The sequence below is a fragment of the Hermetia illucens genome, chromosome 1 (genome assembly GCF_905115235.1).
Source record: "Hermetia illucens chromosome 1, iHerIll2.2.curated.20191125, whole genome shotgun sequence".
NCBI classification, from domain to species: Eukaryota; Metazoa; Arthropoda; class Insecta; order Diptera; family Stratiomyidae; genus Hermetia; species Hermetia illucens.
This window is the reverse complement of record NC_051849.1, coordinates 136,337,638-136,351,780: the sequence shown is the minus strand read 5'-3', so window position 1 is coordinate 136,351,780 and position 14,143 is coordinate 136,337,638. Positions and strand designations below refer to the sequence as shown.

Here is a 14,143-nt window from a genome sequence, read left to right as displayed (position 1 = left end):
TAATTTCTTTTAAAGGCGCTAGATCTTCTTTTTCTTCGGCCTTTGTCCGGTTCACAAGCGGGGTCGGCTTTTAAAAGGACTAGATATATCCAGAAAAATTTATTATAGCCACCCTTCGAAATATGGATAGACAAACTAATCAAAATAGGGATGGCGCAACCCAATGTGACCAATTGTTCATATCAAAACATTCCAGTTGCACTAGGATATTTTTAAACCGACACACTGTTCCAGGATCAAAATTCTGCAAATGCATCAATGCATTTCAATTCTTCCATATAATCTCCGTAGTTTTTTACAACAAAATTTTAAACATATTTGCTATATTACGAAAAGCAGTATTATATTGATGGACCTGGGCGCAAAACCGGGATGTCTGGAGTTCCTTATTAAGGCAGGCCTAGACCAGATACCGGTTGTTGCGCCGTTGATGATGATGAATATTATATTGATAAACTTTCTTGTAATCAAACATATTGATTACAATCCAGCCGAATAAAACTTCACAGAATTTCTAATAAATAAGACGCATGTGAAGATCAATGTGAATGTTCTTTGACAACCTTCCGACTTTCGCTTCCATCATTCATTGTTGGGTCAATAGTATTAACCAAAACATCGGAATTGCATGCCACCGTTCAAAGAAACTCCTCGCATATCAAAGTGCATATTCCACATTTTGAATTGCGTATGCACGAAACCTCAAGATCTAATCAAACGCAGTCGGCACTTTACCAACATCTTAATTGCTTCGTGGTTTGCAGTCAATGATGCACAAGGAACACCGGATGTTGTACACACACTTCAAATCTTGAATAAGCGCATTGTGTTCGCTCTGCCGCGGCCATTGCACGTCTGATATTTGTGTTTCGTGTGTACAAATTATGGCCATAACGAGAGTTCAGCAGACGACCGACCAAAAGTTGCAAGACATTGAACCTAGACGAACCCCGCTCGCGGATTCGCTCACAAGATACAATCGTGACTTGCTAAGAAACTGTTTCTAAAGTAATTCTGTCTGGGGCTATTAAATTTTCGGGCGTTTTATGGAGCTCTTCCTCCCCATTGCTTCGGGCCCCAACTATGTCAAGACTGCAAATGAATTCATTTAGTATTTCACTGCAGGGAAACCTACAATTTTATGGGTATCGACTTACGAATTGTCTTTTTACGATTTAGTAAACGTTTTTATTTCCTCAAATGCGTTTCTTCAATAACTACTCGATTGAAGAATCATCTTCAATAACTACTCAATTGAAGAATCATAAAAAATTATCTCAAACTCAAAACTGAAGATAGCCATCTAAAGTATAAAGGATGTGTGCCCATGAAGAATTGTTTCCCGGTTACCGAGACAGAAAATATTCCAGGAACCTCCTGCAAAAGGTATCGAGATCAACGCGGACTTGAACCAATCTCTTTGTTAGAATGATTTATTTAATCCAACGACTCTTCCCCAAATGCCAGTTTCTGCAAGTCTGCATACGATGAGGAAACTTGCTGAGTGGTGGTGGTAGAGTGCTCCCAGATTGGGAACCCGCAAACAGCAGAATCCAAATCAAGACAGACAAATTTCACAAATTCCTTTCATTTGCATTCACATTTATTCGTTTCTAAGCCTTCACAACCAGGGACACTTACGTTGCGACCTGTGGCTGGAATTCAGGCTGAGTTGAGGCTTCAGTGAACAAACTTTTTCCACCAGACGAATGGAGTCGAATGCACTTGCAATCTACATGCTAGGCAGATTTTCTTTTATAAAGGAAAAAAAGTTAAAATGCATCTCTCCGGTACAACAGTAGCCAGATAGACTCAGATGAGACAAGGATCATAATTATTCCAGTTTTCTGCGAAATTCTGTTGTTCAAGGAGACGAGGTCGCGAATAGAAAAGATTGTGCAGCTTGAATCACATTACAAAAATAGTCAGTCTTTTCAACTTGGCTGCGTCACATATTTCATAAAATACTAAAGAGACGAAAGGCTTAATATTCTGAGAATATGCATAGCATATATCTTTTCATGTGCTTCTGTAATATGGCATACCCCAAATTGGAAAGTGCACTAACATTTCACTGGAGAACTTCCTTTAACTGATTATCTATATGAAACAATATGCGGTAAATCTGACCAATCAATGTCCTGCTGGTTTTAATCAATTAGCACCACACAATTCAGGTAATTAACTCCATTTTTTTCATACTCAGGCGAGAATTTAGAAATTAATAAGGTGTCTCCCAGTACACCAGGGTAAAGTACACCATTTTATTATAAATATTGTTGAATTACATAAACACATTTCAGGAAGTAGGATTATCCCACCAAAAGAAAGATGTGCATTTCTTTCGAAACCGATGGCGAACATTCATATTCGGTTATCATCCCTCCATCGTCTTCCATTGAGTCTTCATTAAGAACTTATCGATGTCAATTTAAAATAATAACTCAGCGTGCGATAAAAGTGCTCGTGCTTGCACTTAGTCGTTCCGAGGTAGAATACACTGAGGAGTAGAAGCAGATCATAAAAAGTATATGAAGTGTTTACTTACTCTGGAGCTTGCTGAAGGTGCAGGGTGCCGAATCGAGGAGTGCAAGTTGCAGGTGCTTTAGCGATGCCTCGTAGTCAGCATTCACTTTGAACATAAATCCGAGACGCAGGTGAGCCTCATTGGCACGTGTAAAGTCGGGGTTAACATACAATAATTGTTGAAAAGCCTTGATCGCCCTGAAAAGATAAAGGAAATTGAAATAAGATCAATAATCATTTTTTTCGTGAATTATCAAGCGAACGGTATTGATATGACAGTTGCATTCAATTGCCCACGTTTACAGGTTCTCTAGGTAATTTGGCAAAAGTTATGGTGGGATGACCGGAAGAAGAAGAATATTTAACTACAGATTGGTTTACCTTACATATATGTATACTCGTATAGTTCGTACTGTAGATATATCCCAATTCGATGTGGTACTGACATTTTATTTCATGGGCAGTAGTAATTTGACGCCAAAGGGGTAAATTTGACCTACTATAACTTTTTTAATAATTGCAGGGTTCCCACCAATGAGTATGATGCTTTCTGTTAAAACCTAATGGGTTTGCAGTAGATTTTCAAATTGTAATAATATAGTATTATTAACTTTATTTGAGCAGACATCATAACGGAGAGCATTTTGAGGCCTAGATAGGTAGATAGGTAGTTTCTGAGAACGGTTTCTTGAAATAATTGCCCTCTCTCCTCTGCAACCAATGGTAAAACTAACACCTACTTCGAAAAGTACTAATCGAGACCTTTCATTTTAAGTCCCACATGGCCACATTCCGAAAAAAATGCAGACATCTTTTACGTGCAGCAATTTAGTTCACCAGATGTATGTGTCACATTTCCCAATTTTCCACCAAATTTCGTGTCAATCGGTACTTTCTTAGAAAGTGAACTGATTTTAATAATATTTTGTTTTCAAACAAGTCGAGATACCGGAAACTGGACGCTTCGGGTAAAAGGTTTTGTGTTCATATAATGTGAGGAACTCCCTGTGCATGGTTTTATATTTGTACATAGCTAAAAATGCAAAATATTCCTTATTAATTGCTAAACTCATCAGACACACACATAAATATTTTCATCTTCATCAACGGCGCAATATCATCATCATCAACGGCGTAACAACCGGTATCCGATCTAGGCCTGCCTTGATAAAGAACCCCAGACATCCCGGTTTTTCGCCGACGTCCATCAATTCGATATTCCTAAAAGCTGTCTGGCGTCCTGATCTACGTCATCGCTCCATCGCAGGCAGGGTCTGCCACGTCTTCTTTGTCTACCATAGATATCCATACGGATTAAGTGACCCGCCCGTCGTAACCTATTGAGCCGGATTTTATTAACAACCTGAAGGTCATGGTATCGCTCATAGATTTCGTCGTTATGTCCGTAGCCCACAGTCAGTCAGTCATCCACTATCATTCTCTTCTCTCGAACGCGGTTAAGAGTTCACAATTTTTTTGCTAAGAACCCAAGTCTCCGAGGAATACATGAGGACTGGCAAGATCATTGTCTTGTACAGTAAGAGCTTTGACCCTACGATGAGACGTTTCGAGCGGAACAGTTTTTGTAAGCTGAAAGAGACTCTGCGGATTTCATCGTCGTAGCTGTTATCGGTTGTGATTTTCGGGTTCTAGTCTCCTATATTCATTTGTTGGTTAGTTGGTTTTTGGTGCTGACGTTGCCACCATATATTTTCTCTTGCCTTCATTGATGTGCATCCCAAGATCTCGCATTCGATAGAAAATCAGATGACCTTCTTTGTCTCGGAGGGATGAGTATCGAGGTGTGTAAGGCTTCATCCTGCTGACTTGGTGGTAAAACTTCGCGCCTGGTGCGATTGCTCCCTGTACTTTTCTAGTGCACAGACTTGTTGATTTTCCGTGTGTGACGTCGCTTCTCCGCTCACCGGAATTCGTGATAAGTCTCCCTGCGTGCCACCAGCTCTTCCCGCCTTTCCAAGGAATGTCAAAAGTAAGTCTGGTATCGAAAAGTATTAATCGAGACCTTTCATTTGATACCCAACATGACTACATTCGGTGAAAAAAATGCACACCACCCTTTTGCATGTGTGAGGACCCGCCTTAATATCAACGTAGAAAGATGTAACTCAGTGTATGTCTGAGCTTCACTTCCGCCTTTCCGCCAAAATTCGTGTCAATCGGTATAACCGTTTCTGAGAAAAGTGCGTGAGACAGGCAGGCAGACATTAAACCATTTTGATTTTTTTCTGATTTTTCGGTTGGGTAGGTTCTGAGAATGCGACTTGTTTCACTTCTTGGGACACACATTTTGAACCCCCAGTATTAATCGAGTCCTTTTATTTGATAAACCCACATGACCATATTCTGTGAAAAAAAATTTTACACCCACCTTTCGTATGTAAGATGTATGACGAGCACCCTTCAAAATCAACAGAAAATGGCGCCACTTATCATATGTAAAGGGGTTCATAGACCACACCTTCTCATCAAATTGATGTGGCAATTGATTCAGCGATTCCCGAGTGAATCGGGTGTGACATTCAGACAGACATTGAATCGATTTTAATAAGTTCTTGTTTCACAAAAAACGTTAAAAAATGGGCGAAAGAAAACCAATTTTACAGTGATTATCCGGAATGAAAAACTTGAAATGTAGGGTGTTAAGTAATTTGCGTATAAACTGTGAAGGATCATGAAAAAACGTACGTATCTATGATGATTTAAAACACCTAAACAAACAAATCCTAATGATATTGAAAATGACCCATACGTCAGCATATCCGCGCAGAAGTTCAAAAATAAAAAGTAATTGGAAACTCCAATCACTAACTCAATGGATTCGTTAGATATTTCTAAAAAGATCAAAGAAATACTGAATTCAATAAACATAATGGGGCGGCAAGGGAAGGGGTACATCCGTCAATTAAGTTTTGGAAGAATTGTCAGCTCGAAGCAAAAATTGGGTAATGTCCCAAAACAGGCCAAAGTGAGAGGCAGGCAGGTGACAAAATATGAATTTCTCAATTTAGAAAAATTCTATGGAGTTGCACCGAAAGGAAGTCTTTGGTGGTATTAACATGTAATTCGCGCTGACGAGAACTTACTTATCAAGATTAGCCAGACATCGAAGTCGATAGAAAGCGAACAAAAGGTCGCCCGAAACAACGATGACTTGATGCGTTGAATGGTGATTTGAGAGCCCCTCGACTTCGTCCAGATCAGGGCTTTGATCGAGCTATATTGCGAATTGAGCGATATGTTTATTGAAATCAAGCTGCTAGGAGTGCTGAAACGGCCATCCCGAGTTTAGTGTTTTGTCAAACAAAAGGACAGCACTATACCTCCCATATAAAATTTTTCAGTAGTGATCGTGACGTCGCATTTCTATGGAATTGCATATATAGTTTTAAAAATGTTCTGTTCTCCGAAAGTTGTCAAATCGTTTATCCATCTGAGACATTACCCGTAATTTTTGATTATGACCCCCACATAAGGTGTGGACAGATAAATTGCCCAATCGCGGTTTCAATTTTAAGGTACTATGCTTACTAGGTATAGTTCCGATGTTTTCTATTTAAGAAAGCAAAAACTGGACTTTTTGAAGTTAGGACATAACTGCTCTTGGGTATGTCGGCCCCAACTCATGAAATTGTCGGGTTGCCGTGAAGATTTCTTTTGTTGAAAATAGTCAACTTCGGAGTTTTTTAGAAACCTTTTCCACTTTGTTTAACTGCCGCCAGCAACTTTTCAAACAATTCCTCAAAGTGAATCAAATATCCTTACCAGCAAGAACGCACTCCATGATGGCCAATTTTAACTTTAAAATTACTCATACCTATGAGGAAATGTGTGTCTGTATCACTTATCAAATATGAACAATTAATCCACTTGGGCAATACCAAAAACAGCATGATTGTTTAGCTGAGCACATGTAAAGCCCCATGCAAGAGTTGGCTCATCTTTCGATAAAATTCTTAGTACGCCAACATGCAAGCGTATCATAGAAACTTCAAGCTTCCATTCCAGCGAAAAGCTCAAATCTATTTCTGCACTTGCCATCACTCTTAAGATCAAACTACTTAACAGAAGTAGTAATTAAATGAGTAAGCATGCAAAAAACTTGATAAGCAGCTATTTCCAGGAATTCTCAACAAGTAGCCTCAAAGTAGAGAAGCAATGAAACCATAAAAAGCTAACCAAATAGTTCCCGCGATTGGAGATGTAAATGTACTCTTCTACTGACATCACAAAAACACTGACCTACCCCAGAAGGCCTCGGAGATTTTTCGGTTCTAGTGAATACGCACAAGAGGGTACAGTATTCGAGGCAAGTTGCTTATAGGAATGACGAATGATTCTCATGTGCCCATGTACAATATATTATGGAAACACGCATTACGCAATGCCAACATTTTTATATGCGTCAGACGTCGACATCTACGATATGCAGATTTGACCCAAATACGGGTCCACTTCACTAGGCGGATGTCGTCTCAATTTTACTGCATGTGAACGAGATGGAGAATGGTTTCAGGAAGTCGCAATTAATTTGTTGCTTCTGAACTTTTGGTCATTAATTGAGGCGTAAGGAGGCGAATAGTTAGTTAAGAGCTTTAAAATTAAATATGAATTTGAATTGAAATTTGCATTGGTCTGTAATACCATATGTCGTAATAAATGTACTGGTTTAACTTTACGGAATTAATGGTCAATAGAACGATTCATACGCATGACAGGCTTCAGGAGAATTGGCTTCTTGATCTCTACAGCATTATATGACTGAACAGGTGACTTCCGCAATGGACCCGCCCACCAGTTGAACTGAATGCACCGTACCGGCAAGTTATAACACCGTTAGTCCAACTCTGGACATGGAAAGCTTTGAGACGAGAATTTGAGATTTCTTTTCGTGTGAGCATTTGTCAAAAATGTTCATTTATATCTTAAACAAACTAGAAATTCTCGCTCATAGCATAAACAAATATGTCTGGCCGGTTGATCGATTGAAGAATCGAGGCTGATAGTCCAGAGCACCTCATCAACGATTCGGGCGCAGGGCAAATGCGGACTATTCAGGCGTAACTGACAGACCGAACTGTACGTGGATGGCGGACTTTAATGCGCGATCTGTTCGACGAGATAATACGATTGAAATTATTATAAGCAGCGGTTCTAAAATAGAATTAAAATTACTTTATTACCCTAGACTTCTTCTCATGAACAGCAAAACCGGAAGTTGATCAAGACAAATATATATTGATCATGTATAACGCGATGTCTCAAGTGGTTAGAGCGCTGGGCTGTCGTAGCGGAAGGTCGCGGTTCAAATCTCGCTGGGGGCAGAGGAATTTGTTATCGTGACTGGATGTCGGACACCAGTCGACTCAGCTGTGAATGAGTACCTGAGTCAAATCAGGGTAATAATCTCGGGCGAGCGCAATGCTGACCACATTGCCTCCCACAGTGTACTGTGGTGTACCGTTTCGGTCTTGAATGAAGTGCTCTAACACACTTCAAGGCCCTGATCCAATATGGATTGTTGCGCCAACGATTATTATTATTATTATAACGCGATCAGGGAAGCAAATTCCGGAATTCTCTCTTATAACGGAACGGGTTATCGTGTTGACAGGCAGGAAGATCCTGGACAACTAGTTTAAAACCAACGGTCTAACTTGTTAGTCCTTACATTGTGGCGCGGCAGGATTCGCAGCATTCGAAATTTATTTCGAATGTTGCGAATGCGAACAAATAGATGGCGTGGAACTATCCACTTTGTAGAGCTCGCCACGGGAGTGGAAGTTTAGCGAGAAAAGTGTGCCATGAGTTAGGGGCAGAAAAGAAACACATGAAGCGAGATAATTCTCTTCTGCCTCTAGCGAGAAAATAGTCACTTCACTCTTTCTTCTTCCAAATTTTGGTTTTGGTATCAATTATGAAAATGCCGTAAAGAAATAAAAGAGAACTCTATCGATATGTAAATACGGAGGGGTTTAGATGAGGCATGTACAGAAAGCAATTCCTAATTATGCTTTCCCATTTTCGCGTATATTGTCTGCAACAACTATCAAAATGATTTTAGTCAGACTTATTGCACTTTGAAACATCTAGCGTTGAAGCAGATGTTTATACTTTCGTCTATGACACTCCTATATACAATTTATTAAAAATGATTGGCCACCCAGAATTCGAATTGGCAATGCAATCAGCAAGCGGCATTTTGTAAACTACGCTACATACTGTCTCCTTACCACCAACAACGCTTGCAAAATCGTACAACTCTCTTTTTCTAAAAATCATTTAACACCGTTGGTGGAAGAAGAACGAAATATATCGGTTCCAGTATCTTTAAGCCTGGTCTGCTACTATCTTATGAAATGCAATGGACCTCTTGTTTGCCCAACAAAGCAATGCAATTTAGAAAGAAACAATTGCTACCGCTTTATTCGTGTCTTTTCAAACAGCCGCGCGTAGGAGTGCATTTTAAATGTGTTCTATTCATAGTTTATTGCCTTTCGCGTGTACTTTTAAAGTACTGAGTGAAACCTGGATTAAAATTCCTGCTATAAAATCAGGAAAGACATTTATGCGCCTCATTTCACAATAAACTGTTTCATGATTCATCCATAAATCGTGGATCAACATATAGGTGCATGCTTTGCTGCAAATTAGCTTCCTCCCGTGTAATATTGCATCCGCTAAGAACTCTACAAATGTCACTGACAGAATAAAAGCAATGCCTATCGTTACAAAAACCTCGATCGGTATTTGTGTCACGGACGCAAGTATTCATAGAGTGAAGTTTTGAATTGCAATCCATGGAAAATGTGCAACGTAATGAATGCAAGCGATGTTGGCGTTGGCAAATGTGGACTTGTATTAGTGCAGTGCTTGCATATGTGCATGCATTCTTCTGGTTAACGTGGATGCATAATGTGCAAGTAAAGTGGGTTATGCTATCATAGGCTACTATGTAAAGTCTTTTTTATGATGGCAAACACGAAAGCAACCGCTTTTAGGTCAGTGTTAGTTGATTCGAAACAGAAGTCGTCATCTGACCCCATAAAACCAACGTCTGCATGGGATTAAATTTAACAAAAAATGATAACGTTATAACTAGACTGGAACCATCACCTCCTATTCCTCAAGCCTGATTTCGTAATACTTCCACTGGTACAATGAAAAAATCGCCATATTTGAATTCCTTTCGTGGGAGCTCGGGAAGTTAGATATCATTCTTAATTTGCCCACATACCTTTTAGTATTTATCGATTATACTATATTAAAAGTGGTTACTATAGCTTCTTTATATATCAATAGAATATCCTATCCTTACCACAAGTGAACCGAAAGTACCATTGAATTTGCAAGTATGTATTCCATATTCTAGTCTGCATTACTGCAAAGTTTCATTATTCTAGAATGAACTTAAAGGAGGCTCCAGCCGGTCTCTTAAAAAAAAATAGTACTATAATAATACCATATATCATTATTTTCTTTATTTGAGCAGATATCAATCATTACCAAGATTTTTTCAGATTTTTTGGTTTGGTGGCTTTTGAGTATGGGCTCTTAATGTAAATGACGCTTTTCTGACCTCCTTATTCCCGCAATTTGAAACTGGGGTCAAAACTAAGTCATGTTTCAGAAAATATCTTTCATTTGATACCCCCATATGCCGATATTCGGTGGAAAAAATTACACTACGGTTACGCGTGTATGCTCAACATGGGACGATGCCATTCACTGCATGTGTGTCGGTTCACAGTTCCTAAATTTCCACCAAATTTCATGTCAATAGGTATAACCGTTTCTAATGGAAGTGCGTGTGACTGACAGACGGACTTAGAAACAGTGAACCGATTTGAATAAAGTTTTGTTTTCCACGAAACTTTAAAAACGGCATTGGTGTCACCTGGTGATCGGATATACAACCAACTCAACTATATTCTGATCAAATAGAGAAGGACAAGTAATGTTTTAGACTTTATTGCAGCTTTTATTGGAGCTAATTGCGACTCTGATCATGATCTCCATGCAAGGCAAGTAGTATAATTGTTTTGAAAAACAACAAATTGCACGCCTATTTGGCAGCGGTCAAGACAAATTTTGACGGACGGCCTACAACTAAGATAGAATGGACAATCGAGTAAATATGGTAACACATCAAAGGGAGAATACACATAACAATTGCTAGGGTACCAAAAGCGATGAAATCAAAGTATATGGTTTGCTGATGATTGGCTTCATCGAAAAAGACATGATATTATAGGTAACGCAACTCATGTAGAATCTAAGTTGAGTTATTCCGAGATTTGCTAAGCCTGGCGATGATACAAGCCGAATAAAAGGTCCGGAATTCATGAATTTCCAATTGAATTTCTAAAAAAGAACGGGGTCGAACTTATTAGACGAATATTTAAACTAATAGATAAGTCTGTCGATGCTGCTCGTGAAAATAAGTTTATACGATTGTTGCGTCGATTGGAAATAGCCACCGTCAACGCAAAGCGGAGAAAAGAGAACTTCAAATAGTAAAGTCTCCAACGGAATTCGATGCGTATTACATGTTTCCTAGAGATCCCATCCAGTTGCAGTAAAGAAACGAGGATTCCATACTTAACTTCTCTCAGTGGCATCGGAGAAAAGGCCCATCCTCAAACTGTGCATAATAAATGCAAGAAGCCGCTTCACTCACAGCAATGCCAAGAAATGAGTTCTTTTCAATTCGTTTCCAAACAAATTTTAGAAATAAAGTAAATATGGGAAAATATTGAATCTACAGTTCATTTCATAAACGAAACTACGGCTTTTAATGAACAAAACTAAAAACGGTGGTTTAGGACAAAAGTCATTTCATAAACGAAGCTGCAACTTTTAATGAACAAATTTACATAATTTTCGCCATTGGCTTCCTTGGGTTTTTAATATTTTTGATAATATTTCGTCTTAAACTTGATTTCAAGAAAAAAGTGTGAAAACTAGCAAGCCGAGAAACCAGAAGTTGCGCGCTTCAGGTATGAAAGGTTTTGTGTATTTCTATATAAAAATATTTGAGTCGACATTTGTCCGATTAGAACCTAGCACGTAATATATGCATATACTATATGAGAATACCCACTTTCGCGTGATACTGGAATTCCAAGTCTTGAATTTGCACAGAAGTGACAAATTTGACTTATTATAACTTTGTTAGTATAGTGCATATAGTGTAATAGTGCAATTTCAACCAAACTTGATAGAATTATTCTCCATCTTATAGCGTATATTGCTGCAATTTGGTGATTCTAGGATGAACTTAACGGAGGTTTTGCAGTCAATTACTAAAAATTATAGTAATGTATACATTATTATTATTAACTTTATTTGAACAGATATCGGTTTGGAAGGTATTTCGAAACCTAGGTACCATATAGTGGCATCCTCCTGATTTTTTTCAGATTTGTCGGTTGGGTAGTTTCTGAGAATGGATTCGTTAAAGAAATGATCACTTTCGCCCTCACCACCACACTCCCCACCTTTCCAACAGATGCCAAAACTAAGACCGGCATCATCCCCCACATGACCCCCCTTAAGTTTGACCTAGCATGATGTATGTCACTGTATGCGTGAGCGTTAACAGTTCCCACATTTCCACCAAATTTGGTGTCAATCACTACAACCGTTTCCTAGAAAAATCCGTGTGACAGACAGACAGTAAACCGATTTTAATAAGGTTTTGTTAAAAAACTGTGATTTAGGACTAAAGGCACCACCAAACCTGCGCCACTCCAAGCAGGAGTTCTTCTTATCACATGCAGTGAAACTTTTGCTGTTAGAAGCATAATTCAACGAGTTTTACGGAAAGCTGAATTTTGGAATCATTATTGAGGCAATTGTCCTGACAAGGCAAAGTTACTATTTGTTGTATGTTTTCCGGCGAATACACTTCATTTTTCTCCTTCGGTTGTTCTAGTTACGAGCGAAAGGAAATTATGGAAATAAATGTGCCCAGAGAACGATGACCAATACCACAAGAAGGCTCTTCATTTATCCTGAATTAAATAATTTAAATAAATTTAATGAAGAAAAAGAGTTACTTTGCTGGCTCGATAAAAGTGACCTTGAGCTTTGCTAGTGGATATATCGAAACCTGAAGACGTCACTGATGCGTGGTTTTACCATGAAGGTCTCCCTGCAAATAATGCTGCCCCAGAGCTTCGGGAATGTGGGAATCCTTCTCACGTCATTAATAAAATTTGTTGGTTCCCAATCTTTTCGGCATAATCAGTCCATAAAATAGAGAACCCCCCTACAATATTTTTGGAATGAGCAAGGCGGATTTCCTAATCAATTTCAGAAAATAGAGCACGTATTTTGAGGCTTCGATTTTAAATAAGGATAGGCATCGTGACTTTCTTTGGGTTTTTATCGTTTCTCAAACAGGTTCTGAGAACGGAATTTTATATATTGTATTTCGTGATACATATGCGCTAATCAATGACGTATCGAAAAGAGCGTCCAAAGAAACCCTCCATTCTAACAAGGCACTGAGATCAACGTTGGAGAGAGAAAAAATGTGTAATTAAGATCAACAAACAACAAGAAGAATGACAATTTGCCTATCAGCCAACTCAGCTATAAAATTCAACTCAATTATTCCCAATTATCCATCATCTGCACAGAAAAGCTTTTGTGTTCAAAGGCTCAACAATGTACACTAATGATCAAAAAAAAGTGGCCACCTACCTGGTGTCGAAAGAGTGTCAAATATTGCCGCCGCATGTAATATTTCGGGGTTTTTCGTAATTTTGCAATGAAGCAGGTATAAAAAGAGACATCAGAACATCAAAGGACATCAGTTCCTAACAAACAGACGAAGTGCAAGGATACACAATTTAGAAATAGTGAAAAATCATTCAAAGGTGGAAATAGTGCTTGAAATACATTTTTAATAATTTGTCGAATTAAAATGTCTCCAAAACAGCGGTAAGTAATTATTATCATTAACTTAGTAGAAAAGGATAGTAAGAAAAAACTCATCAAAAATTAGGCTTGCCTCAAGGACTTTTCACAAGGATAATCCTGGTAGAGTCCTGGAAGCAAGCGGAGAAATCAGTTTGAAGATTAAAAATTCATATATTTGAATTATTTTCAAAAAATCATTTTGTTTGAAAAGAAACTCAAGAAAAGTGTATACATTTTTTCTACAGGCAATTAACGGAGGAAGAAAAAGGACGCATCGTAGGACTAAGCGAGTCTGGCAAATCACAACGCGAAATCGTGAGAATTTTTAAAAAATTGGATGTCGAAGTTTCGAGAAGCGGCGTGCAGCAAGTTTTGCGACGTAAACAAGCAAGCGGCAGTGGAGCACGTAAGAAAGGCTCCGGAAGACCACGAAAAATGAATAGCAGAGACACGAGAGCGTTGGAACAACACGCACTGCGGAATCGGAAATCGTCGATCGCACAAATATCTAAAGATTTTGTGCCAGCCAGCGGAAACTTAGTAAGTCGCCACACGATTTCACGCCGTTTGAAAGATGTTGGCATTCGCAGTCGCCGCTGTCGAAAAGTTCCGGCTCTTAAACCGAGGCACAAAGCTGCAAGATTGGTTTGGGCCAAAGACCATCGAAACA

General features: G+C 38.8%; 1 protein-coding gene across 3 annotated transcripts in view; it reads right to left on the bottom strand.

Moving 5' to 3' along the window:
• The window catches only part of LOC119646931 (histone demethylase UTY), a 116,943-nt gene that overhangs the window by 29,225 nt on the left and 73,575 nt on the right, over positions 1-14,143 (bottom strand). For all 3 annotated transcript variants that reach the window (XM_038047616.1, XM_038047617.1, XM_038047618.1), the window contains one exon: positions 2,549-2,724. In XM_038047616.1, the coding sequence (XP_037903544.1) occupies positions 2,549-2,724 (176 nt within the window). The remainder of the gene's footprint in view (positions 1-2,548; positions 2,725-14,143) is intronic.